The 24829-nt window shown below is 38.7% G+C and overlaps 1 protein-coding gene across 2 annotated transcripts in view; it reads left to right on the top strand.

The window, feature by feature from the left end:
• Nucleotides 1–24829, top strand: part of CNTNAP5 (contactin associated protein family member 5) — a 267969-nt gene that overhangs the window by 198958 nt on the left and 44182 nt on the right. For both annotated transcript variants that reach the window (XM_064718412.1, XM_064718411.1), the window contains exons 15-18: nt 11120–11276; nt 19909–20036; nt 20208–20378; nt 22449–22667. In XM_064718412.1, coding sequence (XP_064574482.1) covers nt 11120–11276; nt 19909–20036; nt 20208–20378; nt 22449–22667 — 675 coding nt within the window. The remainder of the gene's footprint in view (nt 1–11119; nt 11277–19908; nt 20037–20207; nt 20379–22448; nt 22668–24829) is intronic.

The raw sequence follows: 24829 nt of genomic DNA, 5'->3' as shown, positions 1-24829 counted from the left end.
TCTGAGAGAAAAACTTATCTGTCTCAGTTGTGGTGTTTCCACCCAAGCACCACTACCTGACAGAGATGCTTGCATCTTTTCAAGCCAGTAGTTGACAGGATTTGTAGTAAGTTGTATTTGGCTAAGGAAATTCACTCAACTAAGGAGCCTTACTGCTGAAGGAAAGCTGGTGATGGATGTGATGGTCTTATGGACTTTTGATTCACAGCATTGATGCAGCCCACAGAAGGCTTTGTCTCATCAGCTGTGATGAAAGGCCTATGGTAGAGAGTTATGTCATATGTAAAGTTCTTTATTCTCACTTTGTGATGCTTGTAGATAGACTGCCTCCTGTGCTGGTTCTTCCTCTCACCATTAAATACAGAAGACATGTAGGCCTGATCAGCTTTGGGAAAGAGAGGAAGGACTAGGGCTTCCTGAGGCTGCATGGCTGTCATTCTTCTGCTGCCTCTGCCCATTCCAGTATTCACTGCAGTGCTAAAGTACAGCTCAGCTCTTCCTTCAGCTCCAGGAGCAGAAAACTGTCTTCAGCCACATAATAATCTGACAGTAGAGCTGCAGAACAGAGCTGAACAGTTCATTTCTATCCACTACAGTCTGTGCAGGAATGTAAATACACACCCATGTTTGTTATAGCTGTACAGAGAGATACACGGGAACCTGAGACCAATTAAGCAGCAAAAATAGAAGATCTATTTGAAAGATGTGAACCTGTTGCTAACAGGTGAAGAAAAAAGAGCTGCAAATTGATTAAGCAGTCCCACAGAGAAGACAGATTGTTGTCATCTTGACCTTTAAGGCTGGTCAGGATGTATCAATAGAAGCATCTTCTGAGTACAGTGTTCTATGATTTTTTTTCATTTACATTCTCTTGTTTTTGCCTTTACGTGCTGGCTTGGAGCCAGTTCATTTCATGGTCTTGCCTATACATATGTTCTGCTACAGCTGCATTTTTCCAAAGTGCCCAATTTCACAGCACTCCAGCCTTGCTTAGGATGACAAATGGTCCCCCTGCTGCTCTGACCAACAGAACTGTAATTGCAGCCTGAGATAGGGACAGCTGAACTAAGGCCGTGCTGCCGTTTGGGTATATCCTTAAGTTGAAATCTGACTGCATGTGTTTGTCGTAGCTGAGTTTCCGATTCCACCACTTAAGGCATTAACTGCTGACATTAATTGTAACATTGAGGAAAGCAGAATTGCTCTGCAGTTGAAAGCAGTGTCAAATCAGCAGTTATTTATTTACAATTGCTCTGTAATGTGTTGTAACACATCAGACTATAAAGAAGTTTAATGAGTTTCAGTAATGCCTCTCAGAGATACTGGAACATGGTTCAACAAGTTATTGGAAGGCTTTTAGTTCACTTTTTTTTTTGTTGGTTGGTTGGTTTGTTTTTTGTTATGTTTTTTTTTTTTTTTTTTATAAAGCTTAAAACCAGACTTTCTGCACTGCTGTGCAGGACTTCTTGATCATAAGAAGTACAACTCAGAGTTGTCTTTTGCCAACTAACACACTTTGAGAACAAAAAAAAAGCAATCCAGTTCAACTGGCCCTGTAAGATTTCAGTTCACTGGGGATGTGACAAAAGGGTAGGAGGACAGGCTCAGAGTGTGCGGTTTCTATGCTGTCCAAGCTGCCTTGCTGACTCATAATTGGTGTAAGGCTCAGAAATATGCTTATGTTATTCTCTGAGCTCTCTTTTGGGTGTTGGTGTCATTTTGTAGTTGTTTACGATGCCTGTCTAGTAGAAGACAATGGATATAAAGTCCTCTTCTCAGGGACTTCACAGCTTTTTTTGCCATTAAAAAACAAACTAACAAACAAAACACCAACCAAACAAAAATCCTAAATTTAAATAAAAGAAACAAAACCCCCAAACTTAGGGCTTTTTATCTACAACTACATGGGGAGAGATACTGGACTTCCCTCTTACCCAAGATGCTCAAGTAATATTACAGGATTTGAGATAATGAACTTGAGATGTGATCTCATTTTCCAAAAGTGTCTTTTCAAAACAGAAATGTCATCCTAATAATATCTGAGAGTGCTACTATCAGTTTTAAGAAAATCCTCTACTTAATTAGGGATTCCAGCTTTAAAGTGATTAGCAATATGTTATTATCTCTTCTAATTTATGTTCTATTACGACTGTTTTTCTATTTTTACTCCTGTTCAGATATGCAGCATATTTACTGATGATATTTTCTGATTTCTTTAAGATAAATCTGAGCCATGAAATTCAAAAAGGCCCACTGTGGAAATGACGTTGTCCTAATGACCTTCTGGTCAGATTCACCCCATGTAAATAGATGTTATTCTCTAACTGTCAGCTGTGCTGTGTTAACCTCGGAGGTGAAGGACAAGGTGTGTTCTTGTTGCTTCATGAATCAATAATGCTAATAAAGATTCTCTATACCTGAATCTAGATTTTATTATTCCTAGAAGCTGCCATTGCAAATGCAATGGGAACAAAATTAATCTGTCTTTTGTGGAGGGTTGTCAAATCTGAAGACAGTCCGTTTGAGCCACTAGTGACTGTATTGGTGCAATGTGAGCAGGGGTAAAAAAAGTAATAATAAGGATCCTTTTCTCATTATTAATGCTGGTAGTTAAAACTGCATATACAGGAAACAGTTCTGTCGAGTAAGGTAATTCCATTTTTACTCAGACACTTTTCAAAATAAAGGAGTGGGGAAGGACTGTTATTAGTGCATGTAGTTTCTCCCAAAGGACCAAGCAAAGATTGCTTCCCACAGCATGTTTTTCTGTAACTCATCCAGTCTCCTATTAAATGTCCCAAATGTCCCCATTTTATCTACTTTCTTTTTCTAGTTTATCTAGTTGCATCTCATTGTGGGCGTAATCCAGCCAACTCTCCATGATTTCTAGCAAGAATTGAATTAATCCTTGATTAATTCAACTTTAGTTGTAAACTCAACTTTACTCCAGCTGGCTTGTGTTCATGAACAAGGTACCTAATCTGAGTTATACCCTGACTTTCAGAGCACTGTTAGGCCAGGCTGTTGCCCTGGGGTTTTTTGGGCTTTTTTGGTGAAAGGCTCAGGCTGGGGGGCATTTGAGAGCATCTGAATCTGGGAGCTGTGCAGAGCTGGGGACTCCCTGGTTGCACCAGGTGGAGTTCAGGAGGTGCAAAGTGCTACAGTTGAGGTCATTACTCTTCATCCATGCCCAATCCCAAGGGTTTGAGCTGTCATGATGGATAATTCAAGAATAAATAGAACAAATATAACTTTTTTTTTTTTTACCCCCTTTAAAAATAGATCCTTCAGACATGTATACCACTTGCTCCATACCTGCAGATGGTGCTTTTGCTTGACTCAGTAACAGCCACAGAGTTTTTCTAAGGAGTTCTTACATCCTGAATCTGTTTCAGAACAGCAGGAGGCTGGACTAAACTTCTCCAGAGGTCCTGTCCAGCCTCAGCTGTTTGTTCTTCCTGTGAACAGCCTGATGCTCAGTGAGTGCAAATCTGCACTGCTACCCTGATTTCACTGGAGCTGGATGCTTCTATGCTGGCTGCTGGATCTGTCCATTATTATTCCTGGAAAACAATAGGAAATTAATAAGCTATAAAGTGGTTTTTTTTTCCTGGAATTGTTTCCTGGGACAGTTGCTTATAATGTAGCTTTACTGTTCTGTACAAGTTTTCTCACTTCAACATTTCCATGAATAATAGTTGAAGTTTTCTTGTAGTGAAATGATTGGTTTATGGTTTGATGCACCATTCATAGTCATTGGTGCTTCAACTCTTCCCCTCTGTCCTCTGCAATCTTATTTCTAGCTCTGAAAGTGCTTTCATCTATGAAAACTTAAATAGCATTTAAGAGCAAAAACTGCTATGATAAACTACTACTCTCACCTTGCAGTATTTTATAAGGTGCATTAGTTCAGTGCTCTCTTTCCTGTGGCCTTTCCCTGTGGCCCTTTCACATCCATTATAAAATGCTTTACAAAGAAAGCTCTGAAGAGCATATGATGTGTCTAAACTTATAAACTCACTCATCTCTTCCATGCTTTCCCCCATTCCACGTGGGCACCTCATCCAGTTAGCTCAAAAGATAATGTGGATAAGGCTTCAGCAGGACACAGAGAGAGTGGGCTGTGTTACTGTCTGACTGCAGGGTGGCTGCAAATGTCACTCCTGTTGTCTTCCTCAGGCCCTAGAGACCCACTGAGGAGTGTTGGTCTGCTGCAGAGAGCCCCAAAATCAAACATGATCATTCAGTGTCCCATAGCACTTTCACAAGACCTGGAATTGCATGATCTGGTTTATCTTCTTTTTATTAATCTGTTAATTCAGAACTCACTGCTATTTATTCTCACTAACTATTTTTCTACTTCTGCAGAAGAGCTGATTAAGAATGAAAGATCATTTCCTGGGCACTGTATTGAGGCACCTCATGAGGTGGCATTCATGGGGAAATGGGTGAGAGGATGCTGGTAATTAGGATGAGAATGAGCACAGAAAAGCTGGTTGAGCAGTCCAAGCGCAAGAAATGATGGGTTCATCTTACTGGGAATAATAGGGAAAAAACTCCAGACATCTGCTGAGCAGGAGCTGCTCCTCTGGCCCAGACAGGGTTATATTGGGGCCCACTGTGGCTTATCCATGGTCATTATTCACTTGCAATTGAATCCAGAGCATTGATGGGTTTCTGGTCCCAGTGCAGAGTAAGGATGTGGCAGGACATGCATCAATGTCATAGGCTTATCTGTTAAGGCAGTGTCAGGCTTGTTTATCTGAATTTACCTGGAGGATTTAGGCTAAACAGAGAAAATGGGAAAAGAAAAGGCGAATGAGGAAGAGGGAAAGGAATTGAAAGCAAGTGGGACAATTTTGAAGTGAAGGTGAGCTGGAATGCAGAAAATAAAGGAAATGAGATAATTTTTTGTTTCAGCAGAGTAGAATATCCAGTTCATCTTCAGCAAAACTGCTGAGGATTCAAAGCTGCCATTTCCTGTTTTGTCATTTGTCCCTAAAAGCTATAATCTTCTTTGGATTGTTTATTTGTTGTTGCTTGCCCTTCCCAACCTGTATGCCTTCAGCTGTTCACATAGTTTCTCTTGTTGGCTGGAGTCCCATTTGCATCTTTCAGGAAACTTGTCACTTGGCCAGAAATTTATTGAAAAAACCCAGACTGGGCTGGCAGAGGAGAATGCAAGTACTCATAAGATTTTCAGCCTTCTTACACCTTCAGCTGGGACATTCACGAGGCACAAAATTTTAGTTTGGATGTAGATTTAATGTTCCTCAGCATCTAAAAGTATTAGGGTTTGAAATCCTTATGCTCATCCTCAAATCTGTCTCTTAAAGGCTTGATGGTGATTTTACTTTTGCTGAGGCACTCTGAGTGTGCAGTGACCTTAGCTCTGTCATTGCAGCCCAGCAGTGTGGCTCATTAGGCTCCTGTTAAATGTAGAAGAAGCAAAGGTCCATGCTTATTTACCTTCTTTCTGCCCATTCTCATCTATGAGAATATCTTAACAACTCCAGAAGAGCAGAGCACACTGTGGTAACAGCTGCTCTAGAGGGAGAGCAGTTTCTCTGCTTAAGAGAAGCAGACAAATGCTGTGCTATGTGTTTTTTTCTTCGTTTATTTTTAAAGCAATTACTTCAGCCTGGGACCCTCTGAAAGCAATGCACCTTGGCAGCAAAGCTGTATAACAATAAACAAAATGTCAGCAAAGTACTGCCTTTCCTCCCCTTTTCCTAACCACACTTAACAAAATAATTTTAGAATGAGGAGCAAACTTCGTGGTCTTGGCCATTGGGTAGTTCCACTGGCATTAGCAGGACTACTTCCCTTTTGGATAGCTGAGTTGAATAATGACAGAACATGACCAGAAATTTTAATCAAATTCAGTGAGATTCTTAGTAATGTTGGCTGGCACAGTTGGTACCGAATACAAAAAGTGACTGTCTTGGTGCAGTGTTTGACCACCTGTGATTTCCAGCACAACCATGTTTGTCATCTCTGAAAATTAGGGCAAAAATATGTTATTATAGTTGTAGTTCTAGTAGAGAAAAAGAACTGTGAAACCGGTATGATTGCCATGGGGAAGGTTTAAAGTAAAGGAAGGAAGAATTAGATAGTCATTGTGTCTGTGCTGAAAAAAGATGAGACAGGCATAACACAGGTGTGTGTCCCCATGTAAGCAGAGTAGTGTGGTACAAAACCAACTGGGTGACTTGGTGGCTCACTGAGTAAACAGTGTTCAAAGGACCCATGTCATTGGGGATTCTCATTTTTTCCTGGTCCATATTACATTTTTCCCAAGGTAACCTGATCTTGATTTGAAAGCAGGGTTGTTTGTGAGGTGCAGAGAGCCTGACATCTCAAGGGATGAGTGTTGCTTCCACATGGCAGGGGCAGAGCCGCGAGACCCTTGCTGAGGGTTGGGAACCAAAGAGCAGCATTTCCAGTGTTAAATCTCAGCATCCCCTTCAGAGAATGAGCAGCACACTGTGGTTAATGCAGCACAGCCTGAGCTCACCCTGCTTTGAGTTATCAGTTTATTTTCCCAGTGGTGGGAGTTGTTGTTTAAACTAATACAGATCCTGAGTCATTAATACTGATTTGTGACTTCACCGAACAAACAGCCTCTAAGAAGGTATTAATTATGTGCTTTCAACTAAGTGTGGAATATTTCTCCAATTTTTCCCTTTTTTTGTCCAGAATTATTTTAAATACTTTTTATTTGATTTATCAAAACTGTATTTTTTTTCCTCTGTTGAAAGGCCAAACAGGAATAATCTGGTTTTATGTCAGTTGAATGTTAAAAATTCCAGTATAAAAAGCTGTAAAAATGTTATGATGGCAAAAAAAAAGTTGGTGTGGGCAAACAAGGTCTTGGTAAGCTGTTGCAAAAATATTGAGTCAATTTTCCCTTCTCACTGCCTTGTCCATTTATTCAAGAGCCTTTAAAAAATTATTATCTAGGATGATAATTTGTACTCTGACTTGGCCTCTGAATTGTGAGGTTGAAATGAGGTTGAAATTGCTTCATAGGTATGTGTTTATATACAGACATATGCATGAAAAAAATCTGTTAACTGCTTGTTTCACATATTTTTAATGTATCAGGTGAGCCATTTGCAGGATTTGATATTGTTGAGGTGGTTAGTGCAAACAGATATTTAATGGTTTTGAGTGAGATTTCAAAGAATTGGCTTTGATTGCTCTCTGTAATTCTACAATCAGCATTTTCCTAATTTTCACTACCTCTTGATATGTGAATCTTTCCTTTTAAGAGAAAACAGTATAGATATAAATTAATTTACATTTTAATCAGTAAAATTTATAGATGTAAGATTTTAAAAATTCAGTTCTGCTTAACTTGGTTTGAATTTTGAGGACAAAATGAACATGAAAATGGCCAAGACAATGTTGTTTGAGTACAATATGCTTTCAGTGTTTCAAAAGACAAATGCAAATAAATTGACTTGAAGTGGTGGTGAGAAAGACCTTTAACTGAGCTGTTTCAATAACTTGGGTACCCCAAAAACCTTGACTGTCTTAGGGGTAAGTGCTGTGTCAGACTTTAGGTTTACACAGCACAGGAGTTTAACACAGGATCCAATTTATCTTGCTATGTTTCCATAATTAGACTTTTGTTTGTTGCCATAGCATGAACTAACTGACAAATCATACAGACAAATCTGACAAATATTTTAAATATAATACTTCTAAAAATGCATGGCTTTGTTTTAGCTCAAGCTATATAAACATAAAAGTCAGTACTAAGACTTTCTGACTGTATAAAGGCAAACTGAGTCCACAGAAGTTTTTTGGAGTTTATACACACAGTGATATGCATATAATGTGTATAAATGCTGTTGGAATATTATTATCATTAAATTATTCATATTGTTACATTATGCTTATGTTATATTTAATATAATAGTACATTAAATTATTGTAAAAAACAGTGGTGTAAATATCACAACTGTTTCTAGAGGCTTCCAGACAATGACATTACTGTCATCCTGTCCACTGCTGGAAATACAACCCAAAAATTGCCTTTTTTGAAGATTTTGTTATCAAAATTGAAATCTTCCTAAGGCAGTTTAAGCAGCGCAGAAGGAAATCATTGTAGAGAAATTCGTCACTGTTCTATCACTGTTAAATTCATTCACTTGGCACTTGCTTGTTTTGCTTGTTCTGGGATATTTTTTCACACATATTCTCCTTCGAAACCATAGCATGGAGTTCAAGGACAACATCGAAATTTTTTTCTTACAGAGGATTTTTTCCCATTAATAATAGAAAGAAAAAAAAACATTGAAAATAATACTTTTAATTGTGCAGTAGGCTTTTGACAACGTTTTTTACTAAATGATGTGTTGCTAGGAGCAGGGTAAGCACATAATGAAGAATTAGTAGCACTTCTTATTAATGGACTTTTTAGCTTAGAAATATTAAAGTAGAACTCTACTGACTTATGTTACCATAAGGTGATGGGGTCATTTTAAATCCTTGCTAAATGTCATTGATTTGGTCTGTGGATTCACCAGAGGAGGGAAATTAATGCATTTTGAGGTGGTGGAGAATTGATAATGCTTTGAAAAAATTGTAGTAGCATGATTACAGAAGTGAAAATTCTGCAACAAATCTACAGACTTAGAAGAAAGAATTTTAATCAGCACAAGCTGGCCAGACTCAGTGCAAGACATCCTCCAGCTCTGCCAAGGAATAATGGTGTAAACTTTCTGGAAAGAACTCAGATTGATTGGCATTGTTTGTGAAGTATTGATTTACTTCAATATTTCAGGTATATGACATACAATATAAGTTTCAGAATTCCTAAACTCTGCAGGTGTTGGTTAAGTACCATAGATTTGGAAGAGCTTTGCTGAAAAGCTCTGATTTCTCATGTGTTAAAAACTAAACAGGTGCAAAACAGTTTTGAAGAATCAGGGTATAATTTTACTTAATACTAAAATTGATTTCTAGGAGACTAGTTAGTGTAAAAAATCAACTTGTCTTGGGTAAAGGTGTCAGAACTCTGCCTAATAAATAGAATTTTGTAAAATACACTGTTTTTCTATAGCCTGTTCCCTTGACAATCTGAGATTGTTTCTTACAATGTTGACTGCTCTATTTTTTAGCACTGTATTTAATTTAGTTTTAAATGAGTCAAACTGTGGTGTTTCTACCACTTCCCCAGTCTGTAGCATAAATCTGAATATGCATGTGTTTGCTTGGTATTGCTCAATGAAACAAATAACAACAGATCTGAAAAAGATGTCAGGAAATTACTTATTCTTAATACACACAAAGGATTGCTTATTTCACTGTTATGTTTAAGTATATAATGGCTTCCACCAAAGAAAACTGACACAGATTGTATTTGATTAATGAGCACCGTTATTTGCTGTTGGCTTGAAGAATTTATCTTTATCTAAATATTTTTTTTTCCAGAATGGGCACTTTTAAAATTAGATTAATCACTTCTGTATATCTATTTCTACTTCTAGACAAATCACCCTTTTATTCAATTAACATTACTATTTCAAGCTGTACTGAGTAATTTCCCAATAATATACTATAGAACTGTTTCACTGGCTCCAGCAATCAACTTCTGCAAGAAAATCAGCTGAATAGAAAAGAAAAAAAATATAAATGTGTTGACAATAATATGAGGCCTATAATGAATGTGTACATTTTTGTAAGATGAATCCTTAGATGTACTTGGATTGTGTTTTTCTAATGAATACCTCTGGGTATTGGTCAAATTCGTCATGTCTTAATTGTTGGTATCATGAGAATGTAGTTGCTCTTCCTATTTTTTATCTTCCTTTTTTTATGAATTTACAGTTCAGCAGTCTAAGCTTAGAAGAAAAATAAATATGAATTAATTTTGCCAAGTGATTCTAAAACTCATTTTAATTAGTCTCCTACATTCTACAGTTAACCTTGATTGCATTTCATAATTTAGATTTTCTTGCCTTGTATAATGAGAAATACTCCCTACTAGTAATGTTAGAAAAGCAGAAGAATAAATTGATGCATCTTTCTTCATTAGCCTTACAGTTTATTTTTCCAAGCTCCTTTGATCAAAAAATCTTGATATGTCAGTTTTGTTAAATTTTGCCATCTACCTGTATGTGTAACTGATTACATTTCTTGATTTAAGGATTAAGGAGTCAATGAAAAAGTTAGCTGAGCTGGAAGACAAAGTCAGTCTTAGAAAATGTTCATCTGTGAATTTCATTACATCAGATTCTGCTTACTCTATCAGACTATTAATACTTAATGCTTGATGCATAATGGATTCTGAAATGTGAACAAAAAAACTGTCTCGGTTTATATAAATACATAAATCTTAAAGCTCCTGTAGGTAGAAAATAGCTTCACAGAGATAAATTGATTCCCAAGCAGGAAAATATTTTTTTCCCACTTACGTCCTATCTTTTTTAATATCTTATCTAACTTTACATTTGCAAATTCCATCCATGGACAGCGCATTAAAATTTCTAATCTTACTCCCTAAGAAATCAATAGAAATTTTAGTCTTACTTTTGAGAGGAACTGTGCTAAGTTCATAGTAATATATCAGTCAGTGTGTTATTTTTGTAGATTTTTGTTCTTCATATCTGATTCCTAAGGTAAGAAATCCTGACAGTTGACACTACAAGAGGTCCTTGTCCAATACTGTGTGGTACAGCTCAATCTGTGTGGTGTGAGTTGTGGCAGGAGAATTGGTTTCAGTCTCCTTCAGTGATCAGATCTAGCCCCGAGTGTCACACAAAAACCACTGGGCACAGCTGGTGCAGACCCTGGTGGTGGCTTCACCATTCCATTGTCTTGGCAGCTGAAAGGTGGTGCCAAGATTCTCGTGGATAACTGGCATGTGAGCCCTAATGGGATTACAACAGAACCATTGCTTTCTCAACGTGTATTCCATAAAATGGAACCTGGGGCAAAGTTTATGGTTTGTTACTTTGCAGTTTGCGCCTTTTCTTTGGGTATTGTCTGACATGTCCACCTCCATTCTCTTTTGCATTCTCGGGAGAATCCAGTTTGCTTATCAAGTTCTCTTTCTCTCTCTTTTTCTCTTTTCTCCTTCCCCCCCTCTTTTTTCCCTTTCATCCAGATGGAATGCCATTTGCTTGGTGGGTTGGCCGTGCCAATGAGAAGCACCTTTACTGGGGAGGATCTCTTCCGGGCATTCAGCAGTGTGCCTGTGGATTGGAAGAAAGTTGTCTGGATATGAGATATTTTTGCAACTGTGACGCAGATAGAGAAGAATGGTAATAATTTTAACATGTGTATAGCAGTGTCTGTGTGAAGAGTTAGGGATAGGAGATAGGGGAAGAAGGCTTAAATCTTTTCTGCTGCACAGTTCAGGAAGCTTGAGTGTAATCTGATAAAAATGAAAATGAAAATAGAATTTGGACGTCTGATTTCATCTTAAATTCTTATGTTGAACAAAGACGTCTGGCTGAAGCAGGTTGCTGGGATGCTTCAAAAACATCTTTGTTGAATGCCAAATCAGGTAATTTTAGTTGCTTAAAAGTTTGGATCAACAGGAGCATTACATGAATAAAGGCTCTATGAGCTTGTTTCATAGGTGTACATCAGAGCAGAAAATTGAGACCTAGACAGCAAAATTCAGATACAGCTAAACAAGAAATGTTTTTCATATTTTTCTTATGAAACAGTATAATGTGCCTTAATCTTCTTTTGCATCGGATCTCAAGCTTTTTAAGGTTGATAGGAAGACTTCTTTGGCTTCTGTAGGTTTTGCTTCAGTCTCCATAGGAAGTTTTAGAGTCACAGCATGAAAATTCAAAGCTTTCCTTGGGTTCTCTGACATTTGTTGTGCTCTGATGCTGCATGGATCTGAGAAAGCCACCTCACAATTTTCTGTCATTCTCTGCACTTTCAGTGACACTCCAGCCACCAAGAGCTAGTTGGGGAACTTTCCAAATGTGTTTGAGGGGACTGAAATGCCAGATGAGTGTTATTGGAAGTACAGTTTGAAACATTGAACATACATGTGAAAATTCTGCTCACTCAGTGTCCCTTCTAGGCCACTCACTGATAGGATCTACTGTAATTTATCTGAAAAAAAGATATTTTAACCTTGAGTAGTTCAGAAATTGTGAATAATGGAAGTAGACAGGAAATGTCTTGCTGTCATAGGCTGCTGTGTTTGAAACATTGTCAGAATTAGCCCTGTGAAACCTTCACTTAAAATGAGTAGAAGGGAATGGTAAACGGTATTAAAACATAAAAAAATCAGAAGTTACTTGTCACTGTAAGTGTTGGGCTTTTTTGGTTGCTTGATTTCTAGACAGTGTGATTATTTGCTTGGACCCTTTGAATCCCTGGGGTCACTATTCGCTTTCAAAAATTATAGCTTTAAGGAGATTTCTTCAGGAAGATGTTTATGTAAATGTTGGCTTATGAATGTGATCTGTATTGAATAGATGGCTGTGCATGTTAATCTGTCTTTTCTTTAATGTTTGGTTATCAGATGTGCTTTTGGCGAGGTTTACACATGAGCATCACGAGCATCTGTTTTTGCTGGTGCTTGGCTCTTTTCATAATCCACGTTCCATTTTTCTCTGCTCAAGCAGAGCAGGGGTTTATGCTGGCAGACACTGTGGTTGCAGTCTTAGACTGCAGGCCACTGCACCACTAGACTGTACAAACCAATGCAAGGTGAAAGTTAAATGCAATTTTATAATATTTCAGCTGAGTCTCCTCAGGAAATGAGACCTAAACAAGCTATGCTGTGAGTGTTTATCTCCATTTCCCTTCACACACCCCCAGTGATTTTGAGCAAGCAGACGTGTTTCAAACATCTTGGACAGAGAAGGAGAAGTCTCAAAAGTATTACAAATTACACATTCTATGAAAATTTATGCCAGGCTGAGGGGAAAAAGCCAATTAATGCCCACAAGAAGGAAGTTATGGAAGCGTACACTTTTATTAGATTTTGGAAAACCCTCATGGGAGAAGGATGTTAGAAATCATGCATCGTTAGCTTGGCAGCTCAGAGAGCTACTTGTTTCTCCTAATTTCATGATAATAACAGAATATGCTTACAAGTTACCTCCAATAAACTGCCTACTGTTTATTGGTTTGGGGATTCAGTTGCTTAGGTTTTTAATCCATGAGAAAATTTTACTTTGGCAGTATTCTAAGCTGAAGGTTGGCTTTATAAAAGCTAAAAAACCCTGACCTTTATGGAGGGTTTCTAAACATAAGAAATTTCATGCCTCTTGAAGATTGCTTTTGTGTTTCCCTGCTAGAACACTGACCCCCTGATATATAACGAGCATTCGAATCTGAAACCTGCTGAGATCTGAACTGTGACTTTAACCTGCTATACATTATAGTGGAAGGAACAAGACAGCAGTAGATGCATTTATTTGCCTCAGCATGAAATAAAATGGGTGCTGCAGAGTGGAAAACCAGAAAATCATTTTTGCTCCTTTTAGATAAATCATGCTGCTCCAAGGTAGGTACTCTCCAGAGTAGCTGAAGCATCCTCCTGAAGAGGAGACAGTGCTAGGATTTTGCTTTGATTTGTTTTCCCTAGACTAAATCTTGAGTGCAGAAGAAGCTACTAATTTCTCAGAGCAGCAAGAGGAATTATAAACAATGGAGAGCAGACCTGCCAAATCCTTTGCCAGGTACAGCAATATGGCAGCACACAATATGCACTTCCAGGCATGCTGCCTTTTAAATGATATCTGAGCAGACACCTGAGCCAGCTGCTATTTTTGGGCTCTTACTTGACATCAAGTTAGCCTCCCTGGCCAGATGAATAGGAATCTATAATTAAGCATTCTACTTTGGGAAGGCTTTTATATTTTTCATCTTTGTTTTTATTAAACGGTTGTACTGATAATTATCTTTTTCCATATGGCTCATCATGCTTCCAAACTCCACAGTAGGATGACAGTGAAATCTGTCACTTCAGGATAGTGGAGCATCTTCATGGTGTTTTCTGGAGAATGGGAGATCTCTGATGAGGAAGCAGAGGCACCTGCAACTGCACCTTTTTTATTGACCCAATCAAGGGGTCTGAAAAAGTGTAAGACATGCCTTGGCTGTGTGCTGCCAAAAGAAAGAGAAAGATTTCTGACTGCTGAAAGCACTTGCTAGTGGGGGGAAACAGTCATAAAAATCCAGTGGCTTTGAGTTGAAGCTAAACCTAGTTCAGAAAATATTCTGTCTTACTCTTTCTCTTCTCCCACATTGACAATAGTTAAAAGTTGGGACAAGCTCTGTGTAGATGAGACATATTAGTGATTGTCTTTCAAAGTATACACCCTGTTTCAAAGAAAAATGCATTCTTGGTTAGGGAAATGTGTTAAACTGACCTAAAGAAAAAAGCATTACTGAAATACTGACAGGATAGTGTTATCATGAGATCTTTTAGATCTCCAAATACCTCTCCCAGTTTGTCTTTCATCTCAAGCAAAATTCTCTTGCCTTGGCAGTTAAGGTCTTACTGCTCTCCAAACCTTGCATTTAAGTGGGGGGAGGAAACTCTTTCATGCTGAGGTGAAGCACATGACTGTCCTGAAGTCCTTTTGCTACTTTGGTCCCTCTATCTGGAATCTGTTTTCCATTTCAAATACAGACCCTAGAGTGAAGCCAGTCGTCAAACCAAACCTTGCTGAGTGTATTCACCTGGAAACGTTGTGAATTTGGAGACCTCTGCAACTTTTTATTTTGTACAGAAAGAGAGGCGTCTCTGGAACTCATTTTGTACAAGAAGCTCAGGCATCTCAGCAAAGTGTGGTGGATGGTGTTGCTTCAAACACTTAGCTGATTTACCATCTTTTATTTTTATTCTGCAGTCTTACTCAAACTAGAGGAGTGTCCTCCTCTTCTATCTTCAGAACAGTCTTCTTCACTGGGCAACTAAATCTTTGAGTCTTGCCATTTCCAAATTAACATGCATTCACCTCTGTATTGTGGCTTTGGGGCACTAGAAGAATAAGGAAAACCACAGGACATGATAAGGGGAGCAAAATAGAGGGTGGATATTACTCCACCATATGGGTGGATGTCAGACCCGCTTTGTCTCCCAAAGGTATAATGAGTACGTTGAACTTTGTTTGAGGAGGAACAAAGCCAAATGGAAGCGAATGAAGCCCTGCTTGGATGAGCTATATTTGTGCTAAGCTATGCCAGAGCCAGGGTGATAAAACTGGAAGGGCAGAGAAGCCCTGATGAGCCCAGATTTGACAGGTTTTGTTTGCCTAACCACTATCCCTCACTGAATCCATTCCCTGAGAAGCAGTGCAGGCAACTCCAGAGAGCCTGTGAGCTCATAAATAACCCCTGCCAGAGGTGACCTGGCCTGTACAGGGTTGTCTTGGATATCTGCCTCATGACTACATTTGTCAACAACCAGGAAGAGCTGCCTGCAGAGAGCTGACTGTAGCAGGTCCCTGAGGTGTCGAGAATCAGTTCATTACACTAATTACCAAACTCTGTATCTCTAATTCAGCCAAATATAGGCAGTGCATCTTGCCTTCAACTGTTAGGTATGTCCCCTTGTGCTGGTGTTTTATAGTTTATCATGAATGTACATTATTTTACTCAGTAAAGCATTTTTGGATATGGCTCATGGGTAGGATAGCAATTAAAATGTATTCCTCTGTATTATTAATGGTATGTCGTGCACAGGCCTCAGAACTTTTCCTGATGGAAGCCTATGTCACAGGACCATTCCTTATGAGTTTCCTTGCCATCTGCTGATGGTAGTATTCTTTTCCCCAAATGTATGGTATTCCTGAAAATCTGTACTGAATATCTGAGCTACTGTGGCTCAGATGCCACCAGAGTTTCCATTAATGTGCAAGAGAAAAACATACCAATAGGGGATCATATGAGAATAAATTATATTTAATAGCACCACTGTTCTACCATCTGTTACAAAAAATATGGAAATGGCTACCTAGAGATTAGCAATTTATGATGGCTCACACTGTTAGAACACCATCGAGCAAGGGTTTGTTGAGCACACTTTTAGAAGTAGCCAGGAAGAAGAAAAATAGTTTCATAATGTTACCATCCAAATAGCTATTTGTCATTTACATGTGAGTCTGCCTTTACTACATCTTGAAGGACCCTGCTGCTGCACTATCACCTTTAGTAGCAAATTATTTTCAGTTTTTTAAAATTGATCCATACTAGAGCATTTGTTTGATATGTGACTTGCTCATAGCTTATTGAGGAAGACCTTTTGGTAGATGTAGGCATTAATCTTCAGATGTGGATAAACAAATGACATCCAACTGTATTTAATACCCATAAACAACAATTTTTCAGTGATTTAATTTAAAGGGCATTATTGGATTTGTTTGGTTTGGGTTTTGCTTGTGGAAAGGACAAATTTACACTATCCTTTATGCAAAGAGCTCAGAAAAACATCTGTTTGTTGAGTGTTGTTTCCACCCTCAAAACATTCAGATTTTCATCTGGTTTTGTGCCAAATCAAGTGCCAAGTTCAGTAAGCACAAGTTTGACTTCTGAAGTTATTAATTTATTCATACCATTTTCAGTGAGCAGAGGACTCCTTTTGGTAAAGTGATAAAACCAGCCTTGATTTTTGTGAAATCAGGACTTAACTTACAAGGGGTGTGCTTGGTGGAAGTAGCCACAGAGTGCAATGTGAAATCCACTAAGGAGAAAAAAAGTAGTAGCTAACCTGAGAAGCAGCTGTGGAAAAGCAAATATAATCTGGTTTCAAGTATGTGAAGTGCTAAATTAAAATACATAAAAGTAAAAAGGAGCTCTGGGAACAAATACAAAAATATTAACATAACAAGGTTTTACTTTTGTTTAAAAGACAAAATCATGTATTTGCACATCAGAGTGCAGATGCTTTTTATCAGGAAATAGAAATTTTATTTGAAAAGTGTAGTAGATGAAAAATGATCCCCAAGCCCCCTTCAGGCAAAATTTCAAATGTTTTGTTCAAACCCTGGTATATTTGTATTTTGTAGTGCCACAGCAATGCCTCCAGGAAGTTATTGTACAGGTACACGAAGCTCTTTTGCTCCTCTCTCAGGAATAATATGTTGTATTTGAGAGGCTGCCATGGTGTAGCACATAGAGAAGAGGAATTGTGGTGCTTTGTGAGAAATGGAGTCTGAAATAAGTTCAATTTAAGGAATACCAGGAATTTGAAACACTCACAGTGTCTTCCACTCTCTTTTCTGCTTTTCTTAGCTGAAGTCACTTAGGTGTTGATCTTTCACCAAAAACTTTATTTCCTACTATGAAATAATAATAATTAACTGCAACGATAGGAATGTTCCTCACACTGACACGTTCTCTGAAGGACAGAATATTTTTCTGATAGGTTTTATTTCAATGTCTGCTTGTGTGAAAATACATATCATTATATGAGGGTTTTTTTCCATGTGTGAGAGAACAAAATGCATAAAATGTGCTTTTTGAGTTTGAAGAGAAGCTTGATTGAGTTTTCAAGGCATTAACAAAGAAGTTAGGATTTTTATTAATTCTAGAATATATTTCTCTCTCACACTTCAGCTATGCTACTAAAGTTCACTGTGACACTGGCATATAAGTAGTAAAAATTCAGTAATAAAATTTGATATAAAAGAACTTCATGCAGTACAGCAGAATATCTAATAAGCAATGCAGTTTTCAGAGATGTGGAATAGATATCTTTAAAATGTCACCATTTCATGGTTTTTTGTAGATATTTTGAGTGCTAGCTGTAGAAAGATACTGATTTTTATTTTAATGCTGATCATAGCTAGTAAAAAGACTGCACCATTTTTAAATTTAAATAAATTTTTTAGGAAACCTCCCTAAATATTTTTGCAATTTTTGAAAAATTTTATTTTAAGAAAGAAAACACGACCTTAGTTACTCATATGTATATTGAGTATTTCATGTCCCATTACTATGCATCTTTCTGCCTTTTTTTCATTCACTTTGCCTACTTTTCTTCCTCTATCACTGGAATACCTTATTTAATTATTCTCCTAAGAAATACTTAAATAATTTCACTTTTGTCACAGTAGTTTCATAATCTGTTAAGAGTATTTACCCTAAATTTCAAATATTGATACAATAAGCAATGAGTGTGATACTGAAGAGATTTAGAGACCCTGTACCTTTGATTCATACATGATAGTTTTCCTTCTGAGTCAGTACTGAAGGCCTCACTCTGCCTCATGCCTGGGAATTTCATCTTGCTGCACTTTGTCTGTAATTATTTGCATGTCAGATGCCCACTGGAGCAAGAAGAAAATGTTAGCGTTGAAGAGGGTACCTCTCCTTTTCCCCGTGGCATTATGAGACAATTAACTACGCTGCATGCAATTATAAGCAATGAAAAATAAATGCAATGTGTGCAGCCTTTATGAAAAAGATCAAAATGCTCCTATTTTTGTCTAACATTAATCAGAGTAGAGCACTTAGCCAAGCAAACATTTGGGGTTGTGTGTCAGAGCACAGCTGCAGTGTTTGTCCTGATTATTATTTCTTTGCTAGAAGTCTGTGTTTGTTCCTGTATCTGGAACTACACTGAGAAGCTGACATTACAAAGAGGATATGGGCAGGTCTGGGATCTTGCCTGAGATCAGGTAGGATTCAGCAGTGTCATCACTCAGATAGCAATACCTGTTTCCTGAGGCACACCTGCCTGCAAGAGCAGTGGTATAAGTTTGGGGTTACTGGCATTTTGGCTGTGTTGCCATCCCCATGTGCAGACAAGTGAGTTGAGTCCAGACCCTCCTGGGCTCTGCAGAGGTAGAGATCCTTTCTCCAAAACTATTGAGATTTGGTTCCATGAAGGATGCTCTGCCACACTTATGTGCCCAGATGCACAGCAAACCTTAACCTTGAGAAAATCACCATGGCGATTCACAGCACTCATCTCTCTATTGTCAGTCAATAGAGAGAGACCTCAGAAGGGCAGTTCTGCTCTGGTAAGGTCAGGGTTGGTGTCTGGGGGACTCAGCTGGGTTCATGAAGAGCAGTGGGATGAATGCACATCTGTGTACCCTACCAGAGCCAAAGCCACTCAGATGGCTTAAGGACCTACCACGAAACATCACACTGCATTTTGAGGACAACTTTTTGTCCAGCTGACTCAGAATAAAAACAAATGATTTATCCTTTGAGAATTAAACTTCCTTCCCCTTTCTAGCAGCCATGTGTAAGTTAGTCACAGCTAAGAACAAGCCCAGCTAACCAAACATGAGAAGTTTGACAATGCAGTAAATCTGCCTTGAGTATTTCAGTTGTTGAATCTGGTGTGCAGTGCAAAGGATCAATTCAGTCTGAACTCACTCTGCCAATTCAGCTGGTTTTGCAGTGTGCAGGGTCAGCCTGTCCCAGCCATCTTGAAGCTGGATCAGTAATTGTCTGGCTTCCCCTTGCTAACAGTGGGCTGGATCAGGCATCACCTGTCTTCTTCCTGCTCGGGTAAAGCATAAAGCCAGCATAAAACACCCTTATCTGTCTCCAGCTGACTTTGCAGAAATGCAGACTTGGACTTAGACCTGATCCACAGCAAATACATCCTGCTGAGGAAACCCTGTAGAGCCCAGTTTACATTAATCCCCAATAGTCAGTATGGCAGAGCTCTTCCTTGGCTTCACAGTAGTTCTGCACAGCTGAAGCAGGTTTACAGCCCATCACAGCCAGTATTGTGTATCCAAATGGTGTCTTCCGTGGTCAGTATTGCATGTGAACATACAGCCTACATGGGAACACATTCATCTCAAACAGTGTGTACTTGTCATAATTCTTCCAGGTAATTCTGCAAAAGCTCTTTAAGTAAGCATCTTTTAAATATTCTCTTGGATGAGGAGTGTTAGGGGGTTTGTCTGTGGTTAATCTGTCTCTTTCTGTTTGTGTATTAAAATCCAGGACGAATGATACTGGCCTCCTTGTTTTCAAAGACCATTTGCCTGTAACTCAGATTGTGATCACTGACACAAACAGATCAAATTCTGAGGCTGCTTGGAAAATCGGCCCTTTGCGTTGCTATGGAGACAGTGAGTACTAGCTCTTCTCAATTTCCATAGGTACAGAATGTTCCTTTTTTGTTGTTGTTGTTGTATTTTTTACAAAAAGACTCTTTCTCTGATAAAAGGTGGCTTTCCACATGCAGCCTGCAGCTGCTGTCCTGTGCCAATTAACTATAGAGAAGGGGGTTGTGTTTGCAGGGCAGTTCTGGAATGCTGCTTCCTTCAACACGGAGGCCTCCTACCTGCACTTCCCCACGCTCCACGCCGAGGTCAGCGCGGACATCTCCTTCTTCTTCAAAACCACCGCCCCGTCCGGGGTGTTCTTGGAAAACCTTGGCATTAAAGACTTCATACGAATTGAAATAAGCTGTAAGTTTCACTGCTCAGAAATCTTGGTGGTTTTGCCCAATTTGACAGATGCAGAGAACTGGGAAGGATGTATTTTCTGCCATTTTTAGATGGCTGGAAGTGCCTGGAGATGATAAGATGGAAACATAAAGATTCTTTTATCCAGACTTACCTACCTCTCCTGTCAGAGTTTCCCCTTATAAACTTGATTATTACACTTAATCTTGTTATGGCTAGATTTATCTTTCTTGAACAAGAGTATGAATTTATATTTTCAACACTGATATTTATTTTAAAATATCTTTCAAGAAAAGACTGCTGGTAACTATAGGCTGTTTCTAGTTGAAACTTGATTAGTGCAACCATTCTGATGGTTACTTTTATTTCCATATCAGTAGCATACCCAGTGTTATGCAGCCCTAGTGTTTCAAAGGAACTCAGTGGGTATGGTAGAGCTACGAGATGAGAGTTTATGAAGGACAGGACATTAATGCCGTACAAGTTAGTCACAGTTGTAATAGATCTTGAATACTTCAAAATCTATTGAGTGAGTGCAGTGTAACTGCTACTCAGTGTATAAGGAAAATGGCAGGGAATTTAATTAGTGAGATTTTGCCTCACTCCTCTTGTGATGACTTCAAATATTTATTAGTGACAAAAGAGTGCGGTGGCTTTGACATGAAATACGACACGTGTATTCCAAATTCTGTCAAGCTGACGGAAAACAAACTGAGTGCTATGCATCTGATAATATGCTTATAATAACCCCAAAATAAAATTTAATAAAACAGGGCCCCAAGGCCCTTTGATTCATTAAACCAGTGGTAAATGTCATGGTGGATTATCACAAGGTAATGAGGTGTGATTTACTGTTAATTGCACATCAAGGTCCATTTTGGTTGCACTTCAGGGTAGTGCATTTGATTCTCAGGGACACAGAAGTGAAAATGGCATCAAATATAACGAATACTGTGAACTAAGAGGATTGTTCAGTGAAAGCTTCTGGATGTGTTTACATCTGTACTCCTAGAGAAATGAGTTATTTAAAAGTTTGGGAAAAAATCTTTTAGACTTAGGCTTCTCATCAGTGTTTTGTTGTTGTGCTTCTTGCTACCAGATGGAATTTGCAGCCTAAAGGCCTTGTATCAGGGAAGCTCCATGGAACACGGGCTTCAAAGGGTGACAACTTTTTAGCAGATGCAGGAGCTCAGAATAGATCTTTTTCTATCCCTATGGAGCATTTCCTATCTTAGCTATCTAAGAAGCAGCTTCTAAAACTAGACCTATCCAATTTTTTGGGCTTGAAATAAGAAGGTTTTTAGGAATTTTCGGTCCACAACCTTCTGGTTATGTGATATGTGGGCCTGGTTCTTGGCCTTTGTGGTGCATTTAGCATTTTAGGAAGAGGAAAATAATCAGTAGCAAGAATGTTAAAAAGTTCTAGCCCCTTTCAGGCTTCCAGCAGAGGAAGGTGGACTCTTTTATGTGGCTTTTATTTTTCAACTATTGTCTTGTTTCTAGATGTGTGTTATTTTTTTATTTCTAGATGTGTGTTACATACACAGCTTTAGTTTAGGATCACCCATTGAGTAGTTTCCCCCATCAATTTTTTTTGTGCATCTTGGGTCAGAATTAGGCAAATGCTTCTAGTATTCTCTTGTACCACATGCAGCCAAGTTATGTAATGGTTAATTGCCTTCATTTTGAAAGGTCTAGTTGGAAAGATCTTCATCCTTGCTCCCATCTTAACATTATTTGTAGAAAATCTTCTGGGACTATTGTGTGACTTTTGTGCAGCATTTAGCACTTTTACTTCAAAAAGAAAAGTGCTATTTCTAGATCACTGTGATTTTTATAGCAAAAAAGATGGGTACCCACAACCAAGCCTAATCACAGCAGAGATCAAACAGTGAGGCTGCAGGCTTAAATTTATGTATAAGCTGCTGTGTAGGAGATGGGAGGTAAATGATCCTCTACTATTTGCTGACATAAAAGTTAATGGACCCTATATTTATGTAAGATTTCTTGATGTCAAAACCACTATTTAGTTCAGACCTTCACTTCCTCTTCCCATCTGTTTATCTCTTGCAGCCCCCAAGGAGATCACCTTCTCCATAGACGTGGGGAATGGCCCCGCGGAAGCCACCGTGCAGTCTCCCACAGCCCTCAATGACAACCAGTGGCACTACGTGCGCGCAGAGAGGAACCTCAAGCAAACCTCTCTGCAGGTGGACAACCTCCCCAAGAAGGTCCTGGAGGCCCCTGCTGAGGGACACTTCCGCCTGCAGCTCAACAGCCAGTTATTTGTAGGTAGGGACAATCCAAGGGTTCCTGTAGATAACAGTATTTCATGTTGTTTGGTGATGAATGCTCTTCTCTCACCATTGAGCTTGCATGTGGTGGCTTGATTTTGCTTTCTCTTCTTCTACTCCTGCACAGACAACATGAATAACATGAAGAATACTCAAGGCACAAACCATAGTTTAGCCATGCTATACTTGATGGTATTTTTGGGGTCAAACTCCTAAAATGTATTTATTTCCAAAGAGTTAACAACCTTTCTTGTTATGCAGCACTGGCTGTGAAAAATGCCGTAAAAAATGTGACCTCTCTCTTTAGGCACATTGTAAAAGTCAAAAATTTTTCATATAAGTTTCTGGGGCAAAGCCTGAAGATGGTATGGTCTTTAAATTCTATTCCTTCAAGCATGCCCACCAAAACCCTTATTCGGCTAGAGAGTCCATGAGTGAGGGAAGTATGAACACAGCCAAAACAAATATGGGTATTTTATCTGAAAGTGATTTTTCAAAGAAAAAGGAAAATTAAAAGAGGGAAGAAAAGTCTCTCCATATATTTTGTTTACTTATCTCCCTTGCACAAGAAACCTGGATTGGGACTACTTTGTGTTTGATAATATGATAATGGGTTACAAAGGGAATTATCTCTTTTCTGTATTCAAATGCTGTCTTTCTGAGTAATCTGCTCAAGTGATGGAGTGGGATGTAACTGTTCTTATGTAGGGCCATTCAGGTAACTCCTGATTCCTTCCTTCAAATGGATTTTTTTTACTTAGCTGAAATGCTAAGCGAACCTCAATCTGTCAATGCATTTTAATAAAGTTTACTTCTGTATTCATACCCTTATACTTAAGTAGCTTTCAGGGTATTCATTTGAGCTTTTTATTGTGTATGTGTGCAGTAATTACTGGGCTCTGAACATAAAGAATTAATCTGTTAATAAATAGATATGACTGCATCAATGTCAGGAGTCCTTCCAACACAGCTGTTGATTTATACTAAAATGATCTCTGTTAGACTCAGCTGGAGAGGAGAACACACAGAAAGGAGGCTTAAGACTGTCACAGTGCAAGGTTTCTGTTTTCTGCTATGAAGCATGCTGCTAATCACTTGTTTTTCAAATACTACATTGATCCTAAGAACATGTTCTGTGGGAGGCCAGGCCTGGAGGCAGCAGGCTTGGGCTGCCAGACACCTTAGAAACATCAGAGAAATTTAGCCAACATACTGTTGGCAGTTAGGAAAATTAGAGATTTTGTGACTGAAGAGACTTTGCGATTTTTTGGTTGTTTCTTTCTAAAGGACTAAATATGATGGGTTTTTCATAGGTCATCTATTAGATATATCATGTATATCAAATGTTTACCATCTCACATCTGAAAAGCAGTGTCTGCCTGTAAGCTTGCTCCTCAGCCTCAGCAAAATAAACAGGTTACCTGTGTGAATTTCTTGGTCGTTTTAAAGTGACATAATTGATGAACTGTGTAATGAAAATCTATGGTAGTTAAGGACCTCACCAGAGCAATGTGCCAACAGGAGCCCTTGTGAGCAAAGACAAACAAAAAGCCCTGCACCTGCCCAGAACAGCATCAGCATCCCCACAAGCTGGGGATTGAGTGGATGGGGAGCAGCTCTGCCAAAAAGGTCCTGTTGGTTTTGGTGGAAAAATGAATTTGCACCTCATCTGAATGTAGCTGTGCCTTAAGGAATAGGTTGGAACCTAGTCCCTGATACCAGCAGGGACTTCTGACCGATTGTACTCTGATTTTAGTGAGTGTTTACAGAAAGCTCTAGGATATGGGTATTTATTTCAGCCAAGAGGTGAAAAGTACTCACTGTGCAATAAATATGTCTCATTCTGTCGTCCATCCACACTATTACTGAACCATGAACAAAAGGGACAGAAAAAAAAAATGAGTTTGAGAGTGCTTTTTACGCCCTTAACTCTGCCAGATTGAAGGCCAAAATTATCTGTGACTTGCTAAGTTTTCCTGAGAGCTGTCAGAAGAGTTGGAAACCTGGGTTGCCTCCTGATTCTGGCACTATTTCTCCCCGGGTGCTCCAGGGAAAGGTGGCAGAAGTCCAGCAATACACAGATGTGATATAGTTTGTCTCTACTGAAAGACTCATTTGAATCTCATAATAAAAAGCTACTGATTTAATACCTCAGCCATG

This window comes from Zonotrichia leucophrys, chromosome 7 (genome assembly GCF_028769735.1).
Source record: "Zonotrichia leucophrys gambelii isolate GWCS_2022_RI chromosome 7, RI_Zleu_2.0, whole genome shotgun sequence".
In the NCBI taxonomy this organism is placed as follows: domain Eukaryota; kingdom Metazoa; phylum Chordata; class Aves; order Passeriformes; family Passerellidae; genus Zonotrichia; species Zonotrichia leucophrys.
The sequence above is the reverse complement of the archived record's forward strand: the minus strand, read 5'-3'. Positions and strand labels throughout refer to the sequence as shown.